The sequence below is a fragment of the Ylistrum balloti genome, unplaced genomic scaffold (genome assembly GCF_031769215.1).
Source record: "Ylistrum balloti isolate Yb309-2 unplaced genomic scaffold, AGI_CSIRO_Ybal_v1 Utg370992, whole genome shotgun sequence".
Taxonomy (NCBI): Eukaryota; Metazoa; Mollusca; class Bivalvia; order Pectinida; family Pectinidae; genus Ylistrum; species Ylistrum balloti.
Window position 1 is genome coordinate 771,035 of NW_026782555.1, and position 26,389 is coordinate 797,423.

General features: G+C 34.1%; 3 protein-coding genes across 3 annotated transcripts; 1 reads left to right on the forward strand and 2 right to left on the reverse strand.

The window, feature by feature from the left end:
* Positions 1-862: 862 nt before the first annotated feature.
* LOC132559889 (P2X purinoceptor 7-like) lies at positions 863-2,388 on the forward strand. The gene is made up of 3 exons (XM_060224519.1): positions 863-1,185; positions 1,616-1,831; positions 2,174-2,388. The coding sequence occupies exons 1-3, from the start codon at positions 944-946 to the stop codon at positions 2,331-2,333; spliced, it is 618 nt and encodes a 205-aa protein (XP_060080502.1). The 5' UTR covers positions 863-943; the 3' UTR covers positions 2,334-2,388.
* Positions 2,379-7,934, reverse strand: LOC132559887 (uncharacterized). The gene is made up of 10 exons (XM_060224517.1): positions 7,401-7,934; positions 6,985-7,140; positions 6,420-6,522; positions 5,934-6,159; positions 5,090-5,627; positions 4,597-4,783; positions 4,065-4,322; positions 3,566-3,737; positions 3,098-3,246; positions 2,379-2,862 (listed from the first exon to the last, which is right to left on the reverse strand). The coding sequence occupies exons 1-10, from the start codon at positions 7,782-7,784 to the stop codon at positions 2,690-2,692; spliced, it is 2,346 nt and encodes a 781-aa protein (XP_060080500.1). The 5' UTR covers positions 7,785-7,934; the 3' UTR covers positions 2,379-2,689.
* A 2,629-nt stretch (positions 7,935-10,563) lies between these two features.
* LOC132559888 (nose resistant to fluoxetine protein 6-like) lies at positions 10,564-17,803 on the reverse strand. The gene is made up of 11 exons (XM_060224518.1): positions 17,713-17,803; positions 17,302-17,475; positions 16,340-16,436; positions 15,745-15,837; positions 14,163-14,328; positions 13,901-13,980; positions 13,149-13,268; positions 12,659-12,779; positions 12,192-12,378; positions 11,931-12,073; positions 10,564-10,692 (listed from the first exon to the last, which is right to left on the reverse strand). Exons 1-11 carry the CDS (start codon positions 17,801-17,803, stop codon positions 10,564-10,566), a joined length of 1,401 nt encoding a protein of 466 aa, XP_060080501.1.
* Positions 17,804-26,389: the final 8,586 nt, after the last annotated feature.

A 26,389-nucleotide genomic window follows, 5' to 3' on the forward strand; every position in this document is an offset into this window, starting at 1 on the left:
GAAAGTGTTCACTGAACAGTTGAAGGGAAGTTTGAAGGGTCTGTTGGAAAAAGGGAATTGAAAACTAACTCTGGTGAAAAGCTTAAATCCAGGGGTATTGCGAATGTAAAAGTTGAAAATATGAGACAGCGTAAAAAATGAAAGTGTTTGTCGTACAAAAGGGCGGAACGTAATTCTAAATTGGCCAGCGATCAAGGCAATCTGAACACCTCCGCTGTCTCCCAAGGTAAAGCTAGACACAGCAGCTTGAGTAAATACAAGTTTTAAATTATGACTGGTGCACTCTCAAGGATGTAAAGGCCAAACAGCATTCAAAACGAGATGCGTTCCTCAATTTGTAAGGCACGAGCAGTGCCATATACAACCAAACCCAATGAGAGTGAGGAAATGGATAGACCAGAACATGGAGGTACGCTGTATTCCGACGAAAATACGCCGTATTGATTGGGCTACACCTCTAGTTCCGGTGACACAGCGTGATAGATTGCTTCGTCTGTGCGCCGATTTTGAAGTGGAAGAACAAGGCACTGAAAGCTGAACAATATTTCCTTGTCAAGCGAATGGTCAAATGTTTTCAAAACCCTACCTCCAGCATACATACCTTCAAATGAAAGTAAGCGAAGAGTAAAATGGTATACTGATGATAAAAACGGAAAAAGGACTTTATTGGTTCATTCTACCGGATTTGAAATGCATCACCTGTGACAAGTGTACCTAGATTACGGTATAGTATTAATTAATATTAATTATGTTTCCTTTCTTATTAAAAAAATCGGAAACCCGGTCAAAATTTGTCGCTTAGTTTTTGAGATATTTGTCGTTAAATTCACCGTTCGGAACCGGTTTGCACCTGTCGATGGAGGCTAATTAACACACTTCCCAACTTCCGGTTAACAGACCGGAAAATCCCGTGACGTCACAAGGGTAGCGCTTGGTCTAAGAAATGATAATGTCGGACAGTGATAACAGCGAGTGCGAGTGGTTCGAAGACTCAAACAATTCGGAAGAATGCAGCCTGAATTTAAGCTTTGAATCTTCTGATTACGACACGGAGGTTATAGAGAGACAAGCTGGTATTCAACCATACCAATTTGAACCCGAGGTAGATGGTGAAAGCAGTCCATCTTCACCTGCGTCGTCTACACGTAGCGATGATAATGCTGATCGCCTGGGATCCTTAGACTGGTATGTTCAGAGATGTTAGCTTTCACGTATGATTATTTTTTTTCCAGGAATTTTCCCTTTTCAAAATGCATCGTGCATGTTAACAAATGCGGATTTTCAGGATTTTTTCTCCACTTGCTCAACCTCACAAGTCCGACTTTGTCGAGATAATAACAGCCAATGCCTTTTTTTTGCATTTACAAATATTTGACTTTTACATAATACCCACCCCTAAATATTTTGTGTTACATAAATTAATGTGCATAGCATTTCTTTTTACAAAGGAGAACATTTCCTGGAAACAAAGTGTATTCTTTTGCTATGTCAAATGGTACTGGTATGTACTATAAAGTGTTGAATAGAAAACTTCTAACAAGACATTTTAAAGGTATTTTCACACCAACATACTAGTGAATTATGTATAAAACACAGAAAATTTTATATGTTACAGGTGTCTTTGCGGTAACTGCAGTCTTATGCCTACCATTGAGGAGTGCAGGTGCTGTAGTGAGATACACAGTGTACTGAACACAAAAGACGACATACCAGGGATACAGTGCATAACAGACCATCCTGGATTTGGGCCAGTCTGTTTGGATATTTATGTGCTGAGAACATCTTATTTCCAGTACAGACAACTTCATGGAGAGATACCAGAATGCCCTGAGTAAGTTATGATGTTTATCTACAGCATCAAATTTATTATTATAAAACTTGAAACATAATAAAATAATTCATTTGTTAAGAAGATATTTTAAAAATGATGTTACAAACTTGTCTATCAAGCTACAGGTCTAAAATACTGCAAAAGAACCAATAACCAGACAAGATAAAATAGATTTTCAATAATAAGTCAACATTTCTGAAAATCTGGTTTGGAATTGTTACACATATGTATTGTAGAGTTACTTGTGTTTACCATAATTCACTAGTGCTTGCATCCTCCGCAGATTAATGGCAAACTTGGCATTAACAATGATTACAGAATATATTGTTCTTGTTTTATCAGGAGATACCGCTATACAGCATACAGACAATTTGTGAGATGGTGTTGGGGGTACTTGGGAAAAAGCATAAGAGTGCCATTACCTGCGTGTGCTGTGAAGATTATTAGAGAAACATTTCCTGCACCAAATGGAAATTTTAAAGGTTTTAATTTTGTGCATTAAAAATATGTGTTGAAAACATTGAAAGAATGACATGAAACAATAAAATTATAATTGATATCTGATTGTTGTTTTTTATTCATATATACACTTGAAACTGTAATAGGATCTGTAAGTCTCGTCATGTGACCTACTAGAACATACCACTTAACTTGAACAATCATAACTATGAAAACGGAGGATTACCAGTAGGTACGTTTTTAAAAACTCCTTGGGAAATGTGCATTTTGTCGAAATTGAAAATACTTTTCTTCTATAAGACTACTACCTAAAACGTCAGTTGGTACACAGAAGTAAAGTAAAACAGACTTGCAGACCATATTAAAAAACAGATGAAAATTCATGTACATGTATGTATTTTAAATGTTCATGTTAAATCTTGATTCCATCAATGCGACAGCTTCCATTTTTACAGGTCTGACAAAACCACTACAGAGTGGTGGGGGTTGGTCTTTAAGTAGCATATCCTCCACTTGCATCGTACTTTTTTCTGCCACTTGTAGCACTTCTGCCATCAGTTCATGTACATAGTCTGTAAGATAAAAAGTACATATACAAGTACACTGGTTTTATTATTTTTTCCAATCACTATTACACAAAATCTGACACTATTGCTAGTAAAGACTTTAAATGTTTTGTATACATGGACATATTTTCCTGCAACTAAAATGCAAGTTGTTAATTGAAGAATCATGTACTGCAATATATAGAATACTGAACCTAACCTAAAATATTGAACTCGTCTTCATATGCAACATAATACTTACCAAATGTTTGTTTTGTTTTGACTTTTCTGACAGTGTATCCACCTTTCTTCTGTTTAGGGTAGATTATCTTGAACATTTTCTCCCCAGCAGATGTCATGGCTTGTTCTCTTCTCACATTTTCATTGTGGTGAAGTGCAGCTAGAATCACCCTATTCAAAGAGATGCAACAATATTTAAACTTTCCTGATTAAGTATCATCAATATCTTAAGAATTAAGACTGGCTGCCTAAATCTTTTACATACTCATTTTAACATATCTTACATCTAGCTACAACACTAAATCTCTTTTAACATTGCAATATTCACCACAGGAGTTTTGAGACAGGTAGACTACTAGTGAATAATGATATTTCCAAAACCTGTTGATGATGTTAGATCTTGAGACAGATATACATATACGATCAACTTGTCTGTACAAATTGATGTCTAAAGAAATAATAGTCTTATGAGAATCATGTGATCATATACCTGCACAACATTCCATTGAATGAAAAGCCATGCATTTTAGGGGCAAACTGGTTAACTGTTGAGTGGTACCCTTCTAGTTCTGAAGTTTGGTGATGTGTTGATAGCATGGGAATGTCCTTTTTCATTTGTGGTGATGTCAACATCAGTTCTAGCTTCTCCATTACTTTACTCTCTGAAAAGTGAAAGTGAGGATTTCAAATGATGAAGTAAAAATATAATATGGGATCATAAGGAATTTAGAACACGAATATTAATTCCATGCTAAGAACAAGAAACTAAAGATACCATTTTCCTGGATGTGCTTTTCATTCAGGTGAAAAATGTCATTGCTAAAGAAATTAGGCACTTAAAATGTTTTTAAGCAAGTGATAAATGTCATTCGTAATTTAGTTATGATTTGAATTATTGATACGTCACCAATTTCGAACCAAATGAATAAGTAAGCAAGTTAAAGGTAGGATACACAATAATTGAGTCAATGCCATAACAGGAAAAATACCTGGTTTTATCCATTTCTTCTTCCTTTCCTGTGTTCTCAAGTCATCATGCAGACAGCAAGGAAACAGATCACCATGACCATCATGGATATTTTGGACATGGTTTACTACAGAAACCCACTTCTGGTACATCAAAGCGCCATCTGCTGAGGGCGTTGATGCAGGAACCCAGTATAAGTGATTGGTTAAACTTCTTATCCAGCTTTCAAGTTCACCACAATCTCTTTCTTTTGACAGTGCCAACAACTTCTTCTTCAAACCTAAAGAATATTTCATATGCATTTTAATACAAAACCTATTATATTTTAACATTAAAAATTATTCTATACTTTAAATTGAGTTGTGTGTTCATACATTTAATTCCATTTGATATTTATTTAGTCCTTAGGACATGGTCTACAAAGTATCTGAAGTAAAGCCCTTAGCAAAACAAAACAAACTGAAATCAAACTATTTACTACGGTGACTGTTAATACTGATTGGGCTTCTTGTTTTGTTTATGCTAAACACAAACACTTAAAGAAAATGCAATACCTTTTGCAACATGCCATACATCAACGCAGTGATTGGTCTCTGTCATGTTCTCCCTCACCCACTTTCTGATCTGGACATGTCGGTCGGTGACTAGGGTATCTATGTTGATCCCATGGCGTTTTAGATTGTCCACGCTCCGTATTAACCCTTCCTTTTCCATGTTGACACTATGTTTGACTTCATTGCTCTGAAATTGATCAAAATCTTAACATTACACAATGTACCAAAATTAACATAACTCATGTTCTGGAAAGTACATGTAGATTGTAGATATATATATATATATATATATATATATATATATTGAAATTGTTTCTGTATGTATTCATGACCACATTTTCTATCAGCAGTTTCTACATATAAATTTACATAAAATTAACGGGGGCCACAGTCGTCCAGTGGTTAAGCCTGGTCTCAGAAATTGTGGAATATATAATGAGTGGTTTTTTTTTTTTTTTTTTTTTTTTAAATTTTTACGATTAGAAATACCAACCTGAACTAACTGTATATCTACGACTGTCCCTCTGTCCAAATCCATCAGTGAATAACTGCAAAACTTAGCACAGTGTCCGGGGGTATCGCATCGACCATCTCCTCCTATACAAATGTCATTGTCACTTTCGCACATTTCTGCAAAATATTGCACTTGTTTTTCTGTCCACATCCTTAGAATTGTAGGCTGTAAATAATGTCGCTGATGCTTGAAAAACGTGTCATGGCATATTACCGGGATGTCCATAAAGTTAAAAATTCTTAGAGTCTTTGAGGGCAACGATCCAGAAAATAAAATGCTGGCAGACAGCTGGACATTTCCTCTTGGAAGGGATCCCACCATTGACTGGCTTCTCCATTTAAAGGTCCTACCACACATGTCACATTCTTGATGCACACAACACATGGTACCGATCATTCGTGTCACTTCTCCTTGGCATGGTGATAAACAGTGTCTACATTTATCAAAAAGTTCAAGCAGTTTGCTTTCTTCAATTATGAGGAGTCTGTCTCTGCTCTGTCCACTGTGTAGCACATCTCTGCAATACATAAATGTTCATGACATTCTACATACATAATTGCCATAATATGAATGAGGGCACTATGACATGATATTATTATAGAGAAATGATATAAGCAAGACTGAGGTTAGGGTTCTATTCCATCTTGGGACAACACCGTTAGATCAAAGTGCCATCCAAAAAGGCAATGCAATGATGTTTTAGCACACAATGGATTGATATGACTGAGAAAGCATGCCATATCAAAGTCCCGAAACACAAGCCAGAAAGTATCAAAATAAATTATTTTTCTCTGCAAAATGTCAGACATGTTACAACACATACTCATTTTCTTCCATATCTAACTCTGTGTCCGAGTCGTCTGGACCAGAATCCGGATGATAGGAGTCGTCTAGATCTTTACTGTTGGTCTTGAAAAGGTCTAGATGATCTTCGTACTCACTATCACTTTCCAAGTTGGTTTCTTCATCTTTCTCCACCACTGGCTTTAGAAGATTACATTGAACTTCTGCATGTCTCACCTTTGGTCTTGGAGCATGAGTTTGACATCCTATAAGATAAAACAAAATCACAATGCATTAATGCAAGTAAAAATGTCTTGTGATTTATTCAAATATTGAATGAATGGAATAGTAATTTTAAAATGTTGTAATTAGGACAAGTACTTAAAACAGTTTACAGCTGTATTGTACCAACTGGTAATACTCTATTTTTTCATACAGTTATGACTTTTCAAAATGTCACAATCTTGCAGGTCACATGACGAGACTTACAGACCCTATTGACATGCATAAGCAGGTTACAATTTACCTTTCTCCACTGCATTGGGGGCCACTTGTATCCTGACCGTTTTCCTCTTGGGTGGTTTCAGGGAGAGCTGCGTGCCACAGGTTTTTGTCTTTGATGGTGTTTCCTGTAATAGAAACTTTTCTTGTACACGGTAGTTATGATGTACATTAACAGTTGAACCTCCATAACCTATGTATATGTAAGGTGGGAAAAAAAGTATGTTCCTTGACCAACCTTACAAGAGCCCAACAGATGCCCATGGCGATGTTTGACACACAAGATCAGAGACCATTTCACTATTTATGTTGTTTGAAACATGTAGTTTGCTGTGACATATGGAACATTCTGTACATAAAGTTTGGAGTTCCTACATATATGTAAAACAGTGTTGTAAATATGGTGCGGACAAAGAAAAACTATAAAGGGCAATAACTGTAAATCTGGTTTTATACATAACTTTTATAAGAGCAACAACCTTGACTTTTACAGTGCATGTGTGAAAACCTGAATTAAAAGTTTAGGGTCCGTATGGTGACAGTAAACTCGCATATAATTTTTTTGGCCTTATGAGTATCATTTTTAGTACCTTGAAATTGCAGGAGAAATAATCATGGTCATTTCTTGTCTGTACATGTTCCTCTGGCAATTCCATAACCTCATCACTGGCTGAAACATCAGGATCTTCCTCCACCTGAGTGTCTGTGGATACCGTGGAACTCTCTTTCAAACATTGCTCGACTATCTATAAAAAAAAATCAAATTTATCATACAAATAATGTACATGTAGTCACAGTGTAGCTGTTTAATACGTACATTTAAGTTAAAACTGAAGATACCTCGCATACACTGAAACATTTACTGGGAAAAGGTTTATTAAATGCTAAATAGGAGTATTGTCCACTAAGGAAGGCTGCATTACTCATTACCTTTTCTACTCAGATACTACTATAACTTATATGATATACATAGGCCCTAGATCTTCATGTATTATGTAATAATTACCCTTCTGTTCTCTCTTTTTGCGAAAGCAGTCCGTGGTCTTTTGACAGGCGTTTCCTCTACGTTGGTGCAGCCTTTGTTGATCGTTGGCACAGCATCTTTTATTAGCGTTTTCTTTTTCGGTGGTGTACGTCCCATTGATTGAAGAAATCTGTACTGCATCGGGTAGCAGTCCTCACCGAAATGTTCCGAACACAAAACTGAATGTTTTGTTGGCCCGTCCCACAAATCCCTTTTCCTCCGCACAAATGCAGTCCAAACTTTGCATATTTCCGGTCTGTCTAATGGGAAAAAATGAAGTGAAACACCGTCTAAAGTGGTGTTTCCACATCCATACGCTACACATCTCTTCCCACGTGAACGTTTGTTGGTCGGAGTCGCTTCCATAGTTAAGCTAATACTTCGAATTTCGCACGTTTTGAATGAAAATAAATATCACTTGATACGCACAAATATGGTAGGATATAAATACAGGACGAGAAGTATGAAGATTAAACAACCAAACGTCTGTTTCACATATTTTCGACAGTCTACACGCGAAAGTTACCTGGCATGGCGGGTCGTCCCAAATGCTACCCTTGTGACGTCACGAGCAAATAGAGCCTCGATTTGATGTGAGAGCGGTTTATTCAAAGGTATGTTTTTCGGTTTTTGCCGTAAAGCATAAAAACTATAAAACTGAAATGATTTTTTTATATATATTTATGAACGTCTATATACATACCAATTAACAACTATAAATAAACATGTAATCTAGGTAGGTTTATTTCAAAGCATAGTTTCTTTGTTTTCCTGACATCCAAATCCAATAATGTATTTGTAGTTGCCAGAGGACACCGCATTCTTTCTCGTTCACGTTAACAAAGCATTTCTGTGCCCATTAAATCATAAAATGTACGGTCTATGGATAAATAGCATCGGCGACGTTAAATCGTTTATAAATTTGTCATATAATCAATACTTATGGAGCATATTTAAATGTATATAGGATAGTAATGTCTGTTCGATTTCTAAGTTGTGTGAAAATTTTAAAAAACAACAACAAACATATCAAAATTGAAAATTTTTAATCTGGATGTTAATTGATTATCGTGGCCCCATTTCCAAGTTAGTAAATTTCGACGTATCATAAAATGAAGATAACACCCTTAATCGCTTCCATTAAAAGACATTCAGAAAAATAAACAGGATCTAAACAGCAAAGATTGTACACGTTTTGTTACAGGATGTAGGTCAATGTGTGAGTAGAATTTAAGACAAATTTTAATCTTTTAAGTCAGATTTGTAAACATTTTACGATGGTGTTTATACGGAACATTTTTAGGATATAATTACATTTGAGATATGCAACGTAATCACTTAAGTTATATACCAACATAATCACAAAACATACATACCAACATAATGACAAAACTTACATACCAACATAATGACCCAATTAATACACAGACATAACACAAAACTTACATACCAACATAATGACACAATTAATATACAGACATAATCACAAAACTTACATACCAACATAATGACAAAACTTACATACCAACATAATCACAAAACTAACATACCAACATAATCACAAAACTTACATACCAACATAATCACAAAACTTACATACCAACATAATGACACAATTAATGTACAGACATAATCACAAAACTTGCATACCAATATAATCACAAAACTTACATACCAACATAATGACAAAACTAACATACCAACATAATCACAAAACTTACATACCAACATAATCACAAAACTTACATACCAACATAATCACAAAACTTACATACCAACATAATGACACAATTAATGTACAGACATAATCACAAAACTTGCATACCAACATAATCACAAAACTTACATAGCAACATAATGACACAATTAATATACAGACATAATCACAAAACTTACATACCAACATAATGACACAATTAATATACAGACATAATCACAAAACTTACATACCAACATAATGACAAAACTTACACACCAACATAATGACACAATTAATATACAGACATAATCACAAAACTTACATAGCAACATAATGACACAATTAATATACAGACATAATCACAAAACTTACATACCAACATAATGACAAAACTTACATACCAACATAATGACACAATTAATATACAGACATAATCACAAAACTTACATACCAGCATAATGACACAATTAATATACAGACATAATTACAAAACTTACATACCAACATAATCACAAAACTTACATACCAACATAATGACACAATTAATATACAGACATAATCACAAAACTTGCATATCAACATAATCACAAAACTTACATAGCAACATAATCACAAAACGTACATATCAACATAATCACAAAACTTACATAGCAACATAATCACAAAACTTACATAGCAACATAATCACAAAACTTACATATCAACATAATCACAAAACTTACATATCAACATAATCACAAAACGTACATATCAACATGTATAACAGTGCATTTAACTAAAGACCAGTTACATGCTGAAATGTTGATATATAAATATGGACGGGCGTGAAAGTACAGGTTATATCATAAAACATGCAACCAAGTACAAACGTGTCGCAACATTGTAACGAGTGATAACTTACAGATTTTTGCAAAGGATGAATATAATGAATGAGTTTGAAATGGTTCAAGTGGAGTTGAAATCTGATGTTCTGGTAGCCATAGAAATGATTTAAACCTTAACTCAAATATCTAATGTCAATAGAACCGTTCTTTAAACCATATAACATACAAATAGATTGATGATCTTGAAAAAAAATTTAAAGATGAACAAATTACAATAACGTTTTTACCTGTGTAAACAAATTAAAATACCACGTGCTTGTTTTGATATAAACATGTAACACACGTAAGAATATCAAAACAATATCAAAGACAAAAGATAAATGTACCTTCCCAGGGGTCTTGGTATCAAGACGATTATATATGTGTGAAACATAGGAGTGATGTAATACAGACCAAAAAAAAAATAAATAATAATTAGAGACAAAAATTCACATAGAAGAAATGATCCAAAGACAGAAATTGAACAATAAATTTGGGTTGGGGCCGGTCTTGAAATAGAAGGTAATCTTGGTTGAAACAGTCGTTCCTACTACAGTATTCAAAATACTATTTTTTTCAGCAACTATTTTGTCTCCTCCTTGTCCTTGGTAAAGACAGCTTTCTCCAGACGCAGTAATGGAGACTGGAACGCCAGGAAAACAACAAACGCCACCATATAAGTGATGACCAGATGCCCAAGAAACAAATAGATCTGAAAATAGATTATGTTTGTCCTCCAGATAGATCTAAATAATAAAAATAGATAACATATAGCTATGATTGAAAGTAGAACATTGATAGATGTGTAACCGATAACTGATCTCAGTGCCTCCGCTAGTACTCGAATCTGGGACCCCTGATTTACTAAACTGACGCTGAACCGATCAAGCTAAAGAGAAGTTTCTCTCCAACCGAGCGGCATATTGTGGCTAGTTTTTACCAGGGTTACAGACACTCCGTCTGCAGAAAAGAACTCGTCCTCGAGTTTCCACGGGACAATGCTGTTTTATTTCCGAGTCCTTACGTAGACGCAAATGTCACAGAGGTCACAATTCATTTCAGTGCCAACTCTTGGGCTCGAACCCGGGACCCATGACTTACTAGTTGGACGCTCAACAGATCGAGCTCAAGAGAAGTTCTCTCTAGCCGACATATTGCGGCTAGTATTTACCAGTGATATAGTTGTATGGCTATATTTTTACATTAGAAACCGAACATTTTTCTAAATTTTGTGATTTAATATCGACCAATGAATAATTATCCCTATGTATTCGCATGAGTTCCAGTTATATACTGCACAAAACTTATTATGGTTTGATACGAAAAATTGACACAATGGAAATATATCTTGAAAATTGCCAGTGTACAGATACATCGTTCTGGGCATAGGCACAAACTCCAAATTAATTATTCACTGATCATATGTACAGTATAGTCAATCACTGATCACGTGTACAGCATAGCCATTACTGATCACGTGTCCAGCATAGCCATTACTGATCACGTGCACTCGTTCACTGGCCACGTGTACAACATAGGTATTGGGTGTCTATCGTACAACCTTCAAACTCACTGCCAGTGTGTTTTTATAAGAGGACATTTCTTAGTACGAAATATTAGCATCGATTTCATACAAGTAAAAAACCTTACTGTTTTGGTGCTTAATAATATCAGCCACAGTTTTCGTCAATATCTTTTGCATCTTACACAATTTGTGTATAGTATAACTACTTAACACATTCAGTGATATTATCTTCTGTCTAACTCTAGCCTAGCTACAGCAGGATTTATGTTGAAGATTCAACCTACATAGATATTGGTCTTATTGTAATTGTACATTGTTTGTGAGACTGATAAGTAGTTCTAATTTGTATAATAGTTTCATGATAGGCACACAATTCACCAGAAAGAATATAAAACGAGGCGCAAGTCCAGTATTAATATACTTACTATGTTGAGGTTTGTCATGAAGAGTTTTTGGCGGTGTGATCTATAATAGACAGCCGTTACAAGAGGATGGACGAGGTAGGCACAGTATGTCAGACGTCTAAGGACGATGAACGGACTCCAGGATAAAAATGTGTTCACAAATCCTGAAATTGTTGTCAATTTGTATTACATTTATCTTAAAAAAAAAATCAGATATTTTAATTAATCAATTTGATATTAGTCAAACATCAGTGTGATTAATACGAAAATGACATCAAATACCTCCATTTCCGGTCACGCATGCGAATACAACCCAGCAGACAATAGCGCCCCACACGGTGCGATGGAGAGCGTTATATAAGGTTGAAACTTCAACACTTGTGGTACTACCGCTCATCTCCGGATATATTCCATACAATATTACACAGGCCAGAGCACTCATCACTATCCATATAATTATGTTAACGACCTGAAACCAAAATAAAGAAATTTCGATTTTGTCGCATAAAGCATGATAAGATAAAAATGAGTGAAACGCTCTTTTCATTCATAGCTAGATGACTATACACATGACAAAATATCTCATACCTACCCCTCATATAAAAGAGAAATACATATCCTGTCATTTTCGAGCTAGCACTTTATATTATGTTCCTTCCCTACATAAAAGATGTACAGATTAAGAAAATTCTACCAGGATATGAAGTGATTGTGGGACATAAAAATCTATGATGAATTGATCAACTCACCCAATTGATTTTGTAATTTCGCCCTGTTTTGTAGAGAATGTAACCAATAATCACACCAACAACGTAAGGACCCATTCGGCAGTAAGGTTTCACATAATACATTTGGAAGTAATCGTCAGTTCTAAAAAAACAACACGTTCACTCTTCGTCAAATGAGAATACTTAGTCATATATGTGAACAAACTGATGCGGTATTCCGTTTCATGACGCCGGCAATGTAATTAAAGCTTAAAAAATTACAAACGGTCATTGCTATTCAACCATATTTCAAATAATATGCAAGTAAATCAATTATGTATCAGAAATATATATCGATAGAACGTGTCACGCTGCAAAGCTTGGGCTGACAAATAAAATTGGGTTTGATTTCTTAGATACTTAAGGCTTTTAACAAAGCGTGTTATAAACAAAAACGAATCGTAAATCAACAGTTCACAAACAAGTTATATCAATCATGAAGACACGTTTTATTTAAATTTCTAGGACTTACGAGGATAATCCTGTTGAATATTGGGTAGAAGGAAGCTGGTTTTGGTAAGTTATGTAACCAGAAGCTCCTGTGACGCCAATAAGAAATATGGCAGCGATGAGTCCTCCGATCTTCTTCGAGCTTGTAAGAATAAATACAAAAAATAAGATGATGAATTTACTGGTTTATTAATTAATTAAACGTTATTTTTACAACAATTGCGCAACAAGGTTTTCCAATTTAATTTAACGACATGACATAAATAACCATAGCAAGGATAAATTCTCATCAGAAAATGTTTTTTAGCATGATGGTTTAACATTAACTCAGTGATAATCTGGATTGTATTTACAAGAGTATAGATGCGGTCTCCACCACGGAACTGTAACAGGACGTCATTTGGCGCCATGTTGACCGACGTTACATCAACGCTTTGCACGTTGCCTCAGATAACATGAGTATAACTCTACGTTAATCATTTAGCTGAGTATGATTTTCAAACAACTTTACCAGTATGTAAACTTACAGCGAGAAATTTTCTAAATTATAAAAAAGAACATGATATTTTTTAAATGATATCCTTATTTTAAATGTAATCATTGAAAGTCGGTCAGATTGAATTTATTGTCAATATGAATGCAATTATAGTGCCAGATAATTAATCATGACGCCTATTCATTTGTCACCAACATTTCATTCGTACTGACAATAGATACAATCTGACAGACGTAGTAAAATAATGATGTATTCCGGGTATTTAAATTAATACTTACAAGTAAAGCGATACAAGCAAAAGAGGGCTCAGAACGAAGAACTGCATGTCGATTGTCATGTACCAAGACCAGCTTAAACACTAAAGAATACATATTGTAATATAAATTGTGGCAAACGACCAAATTTTATAGGGAAATCATAAGATACACTGCAGCCAATATATCACAATCATTTTTATATAAGTAATAGACAAACAATGAACATATCTGTTTCTGTTTATAAAAAAGTGTTAATGATATTTCCTTATGATTTTAAACTCACGTTTTTCTCAGTTTTTACAAAATTGTTGATATATAGAAGATTTGTCCACCAGGTGTCTTTACAGAAGTCGGTTTCAAGTCCATCAGGTGACCATGTTGGTCCATCGCTTAGATAGCGAAACAGTGCAATATCCACCATCATCACCATCATGTACGGTGGTGTCAATCTAAATGGGACGAACATAGATACTGTGAAAACTAAAGAATAACATTATGACTATGCCTGAAACTTCATTTTTCTAGAACTTTGGGTGATGTAGATTTCCACAAATAACGAAAAACGTACAATACAGACTTAATATCATGGTTTACAAGATGTAGATTTCCACAAATAATGAAGAACGTACTATACAGACTTAATGTCACCATCATTATGTCGCTGGACAATACCTGGATATTTTTAATTCTAATGCTCTGATTATCTTCATCATCAAGAATACCTTATTTACGTCCTAAACATGTTCAAGTGTCTACTTGTACAATGTATTTCTTATACTTGTTCAAGGGCCTACGTATAACGATAATTTTCTATGTTTGTTCAAGGGCCATGTGTAACAACATATTTCTTATACTTGTTCAAGAGCCATGTGTAACAATATATTTCTTATACTTGTTCAAAAACACGTGTTACGAAATATTTCTTATACTTGGTCAAGGGCCATGATTAATAATATATTTCCTATATTTAATCAAGGGCCATGTGTAACAATATATTTCTTATATTTGTTCAAGTTTATACTTGTTACAATGTGTAACAATCTATTTAGCATACTTGTTCAAGGGCAACATGTAACAATAAATTTTCAATATTTGTTCAAGGGCCTACGTATAACAATATTTTTTTTCTATATTTGTTCAAGGGCCTACGTATAACGATAATTTTTTATGCTTGTTCAAGGGCCATGTGTAACAACATATTTCTTATACTTGTTCAAGAGCCATGTGTAACAATATATTTCTTATACTTGTTCAAAAACACGTGTAACGAAATATTTCTTATACTTGGTCAAGGGCCATGATTAATAATATATTTCCTATATTTAATCAAGGGCCATGTGTAACAATCTATTTCTTATATTTGTTCAAGTTTATACTTGTTACAATGTGTAACAATCTATTTCGCATACTTGTTCAAGGGCAACATCTAACAATAAATTTTCAATATTTGTTCAAGGGCCTACGTATAACAATATTTTTTTTCTATATTTGTTCAAGGGCCTACGTATAACGATAATTTTTTATGCTTGTTCAAGGGCCATGTGTAACAACATATTTCTTATACTTGTTCAAAAACACGTGTAACGAAACATTTCTTATACTAGGTCAAGGGCCATAATTAATAATATATTTCCTATATTTAATCAAGGCCACATGTAACAATATATTTCTTATACTTGTTCAAAAACACGTGTAACGAAATATTTTTTTATACTTTGTCAAGGGCCATGATTAATAATATATTTCCTATATTTAATCAAGGGCCATGTATAACAATATACACTTATACCTTTTCAAGTCGTACATGTAACAATGTATTTCCTATACTTGTTTAAAGAACACGTGAAATGTCTAATATGACTTACCTCCAGAACCTGTGGAAGAAGAACATGAACCAGTTAATACGGCCTTTCGCTGTCTTCATCGCCTTCATGAACACGTAAGAAATCAGCAGACCACTGATAAAAGTAAATTATACCTTATTATTTAATAACAAACTTAGAATATTCAATAATAAAACAACAGAAAAGATTATAAAAAACATAAGTTTGCCTTCCATCAGAGCTAAGTGGATTAACCTTTCTATGGTTACTAAAAATATAAGGGCTGTCTACAGTTATTGTTTGTATATATGTCACGACTGCGGCCCTCCAAGTTTATTTTTTATGACATATTTTTCGTTCGACCACACAAAGTATTCGCTTATCAGTAATTCAGCGATATACATTTTCTTATTTTGTGATGTTAAATTTGTTATTCTTCTACTTATCAGGAGTTCGACAGTGTGTTTATTTTTCTATTCTTGTCTCTCCATTTCAAATGTCTACAAATAGCAAAAGTCCTGTCTCAAAATTCGACAAGATAGCATGATATTCACAATGGTGCATTCACTTTAAAGATTGTCCCGTGATTCAAACTTTAAGCAGAAATGAACAATTGTTACCAATATCATTAACTCACCTCATGGCAAAGAACGAATCTATTGACACATAACCGTTGGAAATGGCCATAAAGCTGTGTCGTTGTAGCAACGTAGTCGTACCCGATGTCTGATCCGCTAAAATCATTCACATCAAATATTCTACATTAACTAACGTTTTATCTACTTTAAAGACATGGACAATGAAATAACATCATGGTCTTCAATACGAAGAAAATTACACTAACATGATTCATCAAAAATATAAACTCGATCAAATAGCACATTTTAATTAGTACAGGTTTAGAACGAAAAGCCGCAATGCGTGGTATTGTTATGATTGTAAGAGAAGAGCCTGTATGTCTTGATCAATTGGCTCATGTCCAGTCGCCTTGTGGACTAGGTCTAGCTGGTGAACAGAATTCATTTATGTTGTAGTCTTGTCTTACACAAGACCCGCCGTTCACGGAATAGCATAGACTAACTATAAATATTTGTAAATTTCCATTATGAATCATCAGACGTAATATGCCTCATGCCCGGCTGCTGGTGTGAACATTCAAACATATGGTACCGTAGGTTAGGAAACAAATTGTTTAACAGTAAGTTTTGTAGATCTTACTTTGTACCCTTGGAAACAGAGAAAACATATAAAAAACGAAATAACGTCTTGAATAATAGGTATATTAAAGGCAAATCAAAGACAGTTGACTGATTGTAGCAAAGCTTTGCCGAGTATAGCTGAATGGTTTTCAAATTATTGCCCAAAATATTGGAAATGAATGCCATTAACAATACTTCGTCGAATACGATTGTTTTACTATACATACTGTTTGATAATACAGATAAATACATCAGAATGGTAAAGTCAAGGAAACCACTTTATATTTTATTGCCCCCCTCCCCCCTCTCCCACTTGTTCCTTGTTAGATTTCGTACTCTGAGTAGTAAAGTGTGCGCAATAGTTCGTGTCATATAATTTTGTAATCACATAAATACTTACCAAAAATTTTGGTGTCGAGGGCGCTACTGAAACTGTGAGCTAATATGACCCAAGTCATGCTGAAGAAGCATATACCATTGATAGATCCGATGGTATAATCTGTCTTTTCTGTACTCAATAATTTCTTCCCATTGGTCCATACAGAAAAGGAAAGGACTATTTTTGGCAATATTCCTGAGGTAAAGAAAAATACAGTAATATTGTATATACAATGGATTAGCATGTATTTGTTACACTTTTAATAGAGCACCAATCGTGGACAATGAATCTTAACACAGAAAAGCAAAAATCGCACCATGTCTTCATATTGATGCCACAAAAATAATTTAAATAGCCTGAAAAGAGTCGCCAATACAAAGTGAAAGATTGCACTAACACAATATGATGTTGTTTATTGTCGATCATCTTTACCTGAATACGGAGAAGTAGGCGTTTCTTTTGCTTGAATGGCATCACTGTTGAGTTTATACTTGTGTCCTTCATGGCCACCATTTGTTTGCATCTGTCCAGTTTTCGTGTCGAATTTTAGCTCAACATGATGTGTACTATTTCCGTTCTCCGCTGCAGAAATATCACCATTTGTCTCGTTATCAGCAATACTTTCTTTCACCACAATAGGTGGATTGGCTTGTAGTTTGGGACGCATCAGAATCACGTCAAATAATGTTGCTAATATTATTACAATGATGAAGCAACCGCAAACACACCTGAAAAGGAAAGTTGATATGAGTATTGATAGCATAAAACTATGTCGATTTACACATTTTGCCGTACCCATTGTATGACCCGCAAAAAATCAAACCACTCGTATCACATATAATGCATTTACCTAACGTAAGTTTTATCGTCTTCTTGACTCAGATTGACTTATGTTAAAGACATGAACAATGAAATAAAATCATTGTCTTCAAAAGAAAATGACACTAAAATGATTAATAAAAAATGTAAACTCAAATGAATAGCATCTTTTATTTAATACAGACTTAGAACGAAGACCCGCAATGCGTGGTATTGTTATGAATGTAAATGAAGAACCCTTGGTAAATTGGCTCATGTCCACTCGCCCTGTGGACTTTTCCGTCATTCTGGTAAACAAACTTGATTTGCGTTGTTGTATTCTGATCTTACACAGCACCCGCCGTCCACGGTATATTATAGACTAGCTGTATGTATATATATTTGTAAATTTCCATTATGAATTATCAATAATAAAACCATCGCCAAAATGCCGAATTTGGTATTCCTTATTAGATAATCTAAGTGTCTATTTTTCAAATCATCCTGACCTATATACTCCTCCCCGTACGGGTATTTTATAAGCCAAAAAACTAGATGCGCTTTACTGTAAAGGAATCAATAGTATGTTAGGGAATGGCATATGTTGAACGTTATGTGACACTAAACAGAGTCACGCGAGCCAGGGCAGTTTTCTAGGACATGCTGTTCTATTATACGAAACAACTCACTTCCTTGCTTATTCTTTCCTTCTAAGTGATGCAGCAGAAATGGCAAATTACAAATAAGCAATAAATACGGGTAAACCACCACTAAAACAGAGATCAATAATAGGAGGATGTAGGGCCAATATTTCTATTATGTGTATACTTACATTGTACATGGATTTTATTAGTAATTGTCTATTACGTAGGGCGTTAAAGAAAACTGTGAGTCATGATATAGTTCTTCTTCGGGGCATTTTATGAGTGATTACTAACAGGAAAACTTTCACGAAGTTCTCGCCTTAAACGTTCTTTTGTTGTAGTCAAACAATGATTGGCTATCATTAAACTTAATTGAGAATTTATTAATTTATTTAGCCCTTGGCTGGAGTACATTACAAGCGCAATGACTAATATAAACATGTACTCCTATGCATTTGTCACACTGGTCAACGCTTAGCAGTATCTTCAATATTCTTTGATATAGCCGTTGCATTAATTTCATCCTAAAAACAAATCCTTTAGAAAGTGTAAATGTGAGGAAATAATATCTAGTTAAATTAAACAACTTTATTAGCGAGAACGACAAAGAAAAATCGACGGGTCAGCAAATTCGATGAAACTAAGAGACATATGCAGTTGCCTCTTAGATGTTAATTTTAAAAAGCCAAGCTGTCTAGAGAAGAACATGAGTAAGGTTCCTTACGTAGCCACGATAGCCCTAGTGTCGTATTCAATTTCTTCTTTGCATCTAGCGAAGTCGACGGTAGGTACTACGTTGAATGGCAAAAGCGCAAACACTGTAAAAAAATCATCTTAGACATAAAATACAATATATCTAAATAACTTGATACGTGGATTCCTTGACTGCAAATTTTCTGAAGTATCGATAAAGCAGTAATAGAAATATACAAATGAGAACAAGGCATACAGTAACGGGCAACAGGCAAACTAATGAACATCAAACATGCCAAGTTTCATATCGCACAAAAGAAAAGATTATATTTGATCAATAAGATCACAACGACGACCGTAAAACATTCTCATAATTTTCATCAATCTGCATCTCTTGAAACCCTGTGTTACGAGTGCGTCTTTAAGTTGACGACTTCTTACTTGAATATCGTGATAATGGGAATATGCCTTGAATATGTTAACCCATAGATTGGGGATGCATGGCTGTTGCTATCACGAAATGGGAAATTCACATTAGGGACAATGAGACCATGCAACTTTTGCGGAAAGCTGTCCATGTTAAATTCTTTGCTGGAAAAGAACGAGATAAGCGTAACATTTTTAAGGAAACAGGAAAAACAAGAAATTCAAATTTCTTTTGCTGTACTTATGTATACGATATAAAAGAATGTCTGCAATTTCTTTGTAAATTATGGAGTGGTAATTCCATACATTCTTGTAAGCTCGCCCTTGAACACTACCATTCACCCTCTGTTAAACATGCCTTCACATACTTGCAAGTGTCTAATGTCATTTATTCGTACCCCCTGCAAAAATGTACCCTCCAGATTAGAAGTTCAGATATGTGAAGTTTCAAATAGGTTTTCTGTGTGTTAATTGTTTGATAAAATTAGTATAATTGTGAATGTAAATATACCTACTTGAATTTGTAATATTGTAGATGTCCTTTTTGGTGCAGCTTTTTGGAAGGCACATACCCAATAGGAATTCGCTTTCATTGCCCTAAAACAATTTACAATGGAGTTAAGGAACTACAACCAATCACCGAAATTGTCGAGAGGATAAGAGACACGGAAAATACGTGTATGTAATATTTATATCAAAATTTGCTAATGACCTTGCACTAGGTTTCATTTCAACCGATGCAGTTCATCGCGTTAATACAAACTGGTGTTATGACCATATAAGATTTTTTCATATTAGTTAATTACAGAAATCACATTGTAGACATATGCCAAAACAGACACACACTGGAGACAGAAAACCAAAGAACATATATATACTGTAGACATAAAAAGAACAGATATACATTAAAGGTATATACCAGAGAACAGAAACACAATATAGACACATTGAAGGCATGACACAAATTGCAGCATGTAGCAAAGTACAGATCAAATCAGATACACAATGTAGACATGTTCCAAAGTACAGACACTCATTGTAGACATACAACAAAGTACAGACACACATTGTAGACATACACCAAACACGAGAGACACATTGTAAACATATACCAAAGACCAGATACATATTGTAGACAGTCAACCAAAGTACAAATACATATTGTAGACAGTCAACCAAAGTACAGATACATATTGTACACAGACAACCAAAGTACAAATACATATTGTAGACAGTCAACCAAAGTACAGATACATATTTTACACAGACAACCAAAGTACCGATACATATTGAAGACAAACAATGAAATAACAGATACACAATGTAGACACATACCAAAGTACAGACACAAATGTCTATATATACTTCTAAGTCATATTTATTTTATTATTTTCATTCAAACTCAAAATAATTTAATTGTTTATGTCTATTCCAGTGATCATACTTACAGCGATACAATAGTTGGGTTGAAATGCAATTTCTGTCTCGGGCTGCACGGATAGGCACTGGTCGTATGAACCAAGCCACTGTTTGTTTCCGTCTAAAATACCAGTTTGTGGTCTTCCCCAGGAATCAAGCACTTACAAACAAACGCAATTTTTAAATCTGTTCAAAGTCACCATTTTGTAATCAGAATTTTCTGTTTTGTAGTCACCATTGTGGTAATATAATTTCGATTCAATTGTTTTTGTCAAAATAAATTAGACAGCAATCTTTAAGGTGAAACTAGAACCGACAAGCAGTCTTTAGACGAGGGTCTAGTTTAGATTGCAAAAGTTGACAAGAAAGTGTCAAAAGAGTAAAGTGTATTGAATGAAGACTCAAAACGTTATAATAAAACTATAAAACAGACCAACTAAAATCTTGAGAACTTGAGATGTATGTGCAACAAGAGAAGTCTGAACAAGTCAGATACTTGACAATAAAAAAAATCTGAAAATGTCACGAAAATGACTTGAGAACGTGACAATACTCATTTAGATTGATTAATATGCCGGGTGAAGCAGAAGACGCTTACTCTACCCAAACATCTGGTCTTGTTCTACTTGGATTCGCATTACGTTTACATGGATTGTCTTGGGTTTTTCATACAGTACATCATTGTATTCCATATTCCATTTAGGAAATAAGTCAATGTCTAGATTTTATTTTCTTTGAACAATTATGAACATATCAAAACAAACTAGAACAATGAAAAAAAAATGTTTCTGTTCAAGGAAATCAGATATTTTGAATGCATGAATGACAAAATTTCTCTTCGATTTATGAAATATTTTCTCAGTTTGAATTAATCATGTGGACGAATTCAATTTCACTCAGGCCATTCTGTTTTCGTTGTTTAAGTACTCTTGACCCCATTCCCAGCCCCATCGGCTCTCATGTATATCGATATACCATCTTTTTCGGGTCAAATGTAAGGGGACGTAACACTGATAGATCAGAAAAACAACAGGAAAACATAAACAAGTCAACATAAGCAGTATCATCAGTCAAACTTAATTAAACTACGGCAAATTATGAACAAAAGAATGATTGACACGGAGATTCCTGTAATAAGACCAGTAAGCGTCTTTTGCTTAATCGACGACATCCGCCAGGTAAACCTGTCACAACAAGTAAGTAATGTCACGTTCTCAAAGGATAACAGGTATACAACAACAGAGCCCATAGGCAAACTAACGAGCATCAATGACGTCCAGCTTCATATCGCACTAAGAAATAGATTGTTATGACAACCGTAAGATTTCTTCATTAATTTCATCAGCCTATATCTTCTGACACCTTCTAAATCTACGAACTCTTATGTCCACCCATCCATTCATAGTTAGAACTGTCACTAATAGCTGTTTTCCAATAGTATCGATGGCTTCTTAAATCTAAGTTAAAAAACGAAAATTATCTCAACTAAAATATCTGATTGTTAATCAGAAACTTCAGAGGAAAACCAATACTAAATCTAAAGAAACACTGATATCAAAGCTTTATTTGGCTAGGAATGGTATTGCTAGTTTCCTTAGTTTTCACTTTGAATCATAATGTTACCTGTATTTTTTTACTGTCATTAGGAGAAAAAATTCAATTTGTGTAATACATGCATATACAAATGTAATTATTTTATATAGTTCTTCATTATTTGTCAGCTACTTACTTTTCAATGCCCATGGTTTCTGTTCCTGTATTTGCGATATCAAAACGCTTACGGCGTTGTTACAATCGGAACTTACAGCACTCAAGTCTAAGTAGTCCCCAGGGTTAAAGTTAGTGCCATTTGCTACCAAAAAACTACTCCCTGATATTGAGTTTTGTAGACTTTGCAGAATAATCATTACGTCTCCGAGTTTTGACGGATCACTATTAAAACTTTGAAGCAACAGCTGTAGACTTGCAGCGTCCATCGTTGACATCAGATTAAATAAATCATTAACATTACCATTTGGAAGTTGAACATTTCCATTTGCTAATGCACTTTGTAAACTTTGCAAAATATTCAACGAATCACCAAGCTGTGACGGGTCCAGAGTATCTATGTTTAAAGTTTGTAGTAAAGCCGTCAAACTTTGAGAGTTCATCGTTGACATCATATTTAGTAGGTCGTCAATATTACCATTTGGAAGTTGGAGATTTCCACTGGTTGATAGACTTTGCAAAGTTTGCAGAGCAGTTAATACCCCGCCAAGCTGTGAAGGATCCGGTATATCTATATTTAAACTTTGCAAAAATAGCTTTAGAGATTGCGCGTTCATTGTAGATATCATATTGAGAATATCGTTTAAACCACCGTCTAGATTGGAGGGATTGATACTTCCATCGGGTACCGAATTTTGTAAATCTTGTAAAAGCGACAACGCATCGTTAAATTGTGTAGAAGTTAATATATCCACGTCCAAACTTTGAAATAATGACTGTAGGCTGTTCTCATCCATCGTTGACAGCAAATTGACAAGGTCTTCAAAGTCACCGTTTGGAACTTGAATAGATCCCCATTCCAATATACTGCCTAAATCGTCAAAAACTGTTAGTACATTATCAAGTTGTGAAGGATTCAGTACAGCTATGCCTAAACTCTGAAGTAACCCGCTCAGAACGTGTTGGTCGAGAGAAGGGATCATCTCCATTGTACTCATCAACTCATCTAATGTCATTCCACTAGGCAGCAGGTTCATTCCTTGTGTTAAAAAATCTATCCATCCTAGATCAGATGGCGAATGTGTTGACAGTGTAGACTGTGCAGGCTGTGTAAACGGTGTAGACTGTTTAGATTGTGCAGGTTGTGTGGGATTCTTTGGTGGGGTATTTGTAACAGGTGCCGATTTAGGTGGCGTATCTAGTGTAGGTGTAGGATCTGTAGTATTTGAGAGTGGTTCTGCTGTCTTCAATGGTGAAATAGGATTTGATGGTAGCTGTGTTATCGATGTTGTTTGCGAAGTTGTCGGTGTTGGCTCCGTAGTAGTTGGATTGCTGCCGTCAACATTTACAACACAAAGGAAAAAAAGGATTGCAGCCACTGCTAAAGACTTCTCCATGTTGTTGGTCATCACCGTTGTAGTCGTGTCACATTTCCTTTGCATACTTATACTGTTGTAGTCCAGGATGCGCGCGCATGACTTCTGTCAAGCCAATCAACATAGTACACTGTATTTTGTTCACATCATGTTATAATTTTGTGTCATACTTAGATATTTTCAAAATAGTCTTACTTTTTATAATTATACTGATTAATATTCATACTTTTATAATCATACTGTTTAATATTCATACTTTTATAATCATACTGTTTAATATTCATACTTTTATAATCATACTGATTAATATTCATACTTTTATAATCATACTGTTTAATATTAATACTTTTATAATCATACTGATTAATATTAATACTTTTATAATCATACTGATTAATATTAATACTTTTATAATCATACTGATTATATTCATACTTTTATAATACTTTTATAACTGATTAATATTAATACTTTTTATAATCATACTGATTAATATTCATACTTTTATAATCATACTGATTAATATTCATACTTTTATAATCATACTGATTAATATTCATACTTTTATAAACATACTGATTAATATTAATACTTTTTATAAACATACTGATTAATATTCATACTTTTATAATCATACTGATTAATATCAATACTTTTATAATCATACTGATTAATATTCATACTTTTATAATCATACTGATTAATATTCATACTTTTATAATCATACTGATTAATATTAATACTTTTTATAAACATACTGATTAATATTCATACTTTTATAATCATACTGATTAATATCAATACTTTTATAATCATACTGATTAATATTAATACTTTTTATAAATCATACTGATTAATATTCATACTTTTTATAAACATACTGATTAATATTCATACTTTTATAATCATACTGATTAATATTCATAATTTTATAACAGATTCATAGTCAAAATGTTTATAATAATATTGATTAATAGTCATAACTTTAATAGATATGCCGATTTAGTCATACTTTTTGTAATCATACTGATTTACAGTCCTTCCTTTTATAATTTGCTTTCTATAAGACATTTTAATTGGTTTGATAATTAATTAATGAAGTGTTGAAATAAAAATTCGTTTGATGTCATTTGCAAATAGAATCTTTTAAAATAAAATAGACTTATCTAGTATTACTAATAAGTGTTCCGTTGATATTTTGCCGATCGGTTTTGTAAAATAAAATTCCATATAGAAAGGAAAGATACACACCACTGACATTTTCTCGTTACATTAAATTCTTACAAATGCAATTATTTAGCTTTGTTAAATATTTGATACTGCGTACTACTGGCTGGTATGAAAATTTCAATTCGGTTATCCATACTGTCAATCAATGATTATTTCGTCGAAAACTCCAGTTTAATTGAGTTACATCACACACCGTGACACTTTTAACATGGGCAGAGCAATTAAGGGCGTATACACTGTGAATATGGGATATTGCCACAATACCATTTATCATTAGTGGTGCAGATCCTTATCTATATAATTTCACAGACGCGTGATATAAATATGTGTTAAAAAGCCTCGGGACAAATATGGGTAGAACTGAAAGAATTATAAAGTGCAGACAGTGCATGGTTAAAATGTACCTTGAGTGTTATGATATATTTAGTCACAAAATACTCCATATTATACTGTTAAAGGTAAGAAATTGATAACGTTGTCGTTCAGGTAAGAAAGTGCGAACGTTGTTAAGGTAAGAAAGTGCGAAAGTTGTCGTTAAGGTAAGAAAGTAAGAACGTTGTCGTTAGGTAAGAAAGTGCGAACGTTGTCGTTGAGGTAAGAAAGTGCGAACGTTGTCACTAAGGTAAGAAAGTACGAAAGTTGTCGTTGAGGTAAGAAAGTGCGAACGTTGTCGCTAAGGTAAGAAAGTACGAAATTCGTAGTTAGTTCCGTTTCTAAGACATAATGATTTAATACACACCTTTGACTCAGCGGCGACCGCCTCGATATGGATAACCAACATCTGTGTTCAATACTGTCAAAAACAGCCCTCTAGGA

Excerpts from the sequence above, each read along its gene's own strand:
- LOC132559889 (XM_060224519.1), top strand. The coding sequence starts at position 944 with ATGATAATGTCGGACAGTGATAACAGCGAGTGCGAGTGGTTCGAAGAC. Across the intron at positions 1,186-1,615 it reads CGCCTGGGATCCTTAGACTG|GTGTCTTTGCGGTAACTGCA; the intron begins GTATGTTCAGAG and ends TATATGTTACAG. Across the intron at positions 1,832-2,173 it reads GAGATACCAGAATGCCCTGA|GAGATACCGCTATACAGCAT; the intron begins GTAAGTTATGAT and ends TTGTTTTATCAG.
- LOC132559887 (XM_060224517.1), bottom strand. The coding sequence starts at position 7,784 with ATGGAAGCGACTCCGACCAACAAACGTTCACGTGGGAAGAGATGTGTA. Across the intron at positions 7,141-7,400 it reads CAAAAAGAGAGAACAGAAGG|ATAGTCGAGCAATGTTTGAA; the intron begins GTAATTATTACA and ends TTTTTTTTATAG. Across the intron at positions 5,628-5,933 it reads TTAGATATGGAAGAAAATGA|AGATGTGCTACACAGTGGAC; the intron begins GTATGTGTTGTA and ends TATGTATTGCAG.
- LOC132559888 (XM_060224518.1), bottom strand. The coding sequence starts at position 17,803 with ATGCAAACAAATGGTGGCCATGAAGGACACAAGTATAAACTCAACAGT. Across the intron at positions 13,981-14,162 it reads TTGTAAAAACTGAGAAAAAC|TGTTTAAGCTGGTCTTGGTA; the intron begins GTGAGTTTAAAA and ends TGTATTCTTTAG. Across the intron at positions 12,074-12,191 it reads ATGCGTGACCGGAAATGGAG|GATTTGTGAACACATTTTTA; the intron begins GTATTTGATGTC and ends CAACAATTTCAG.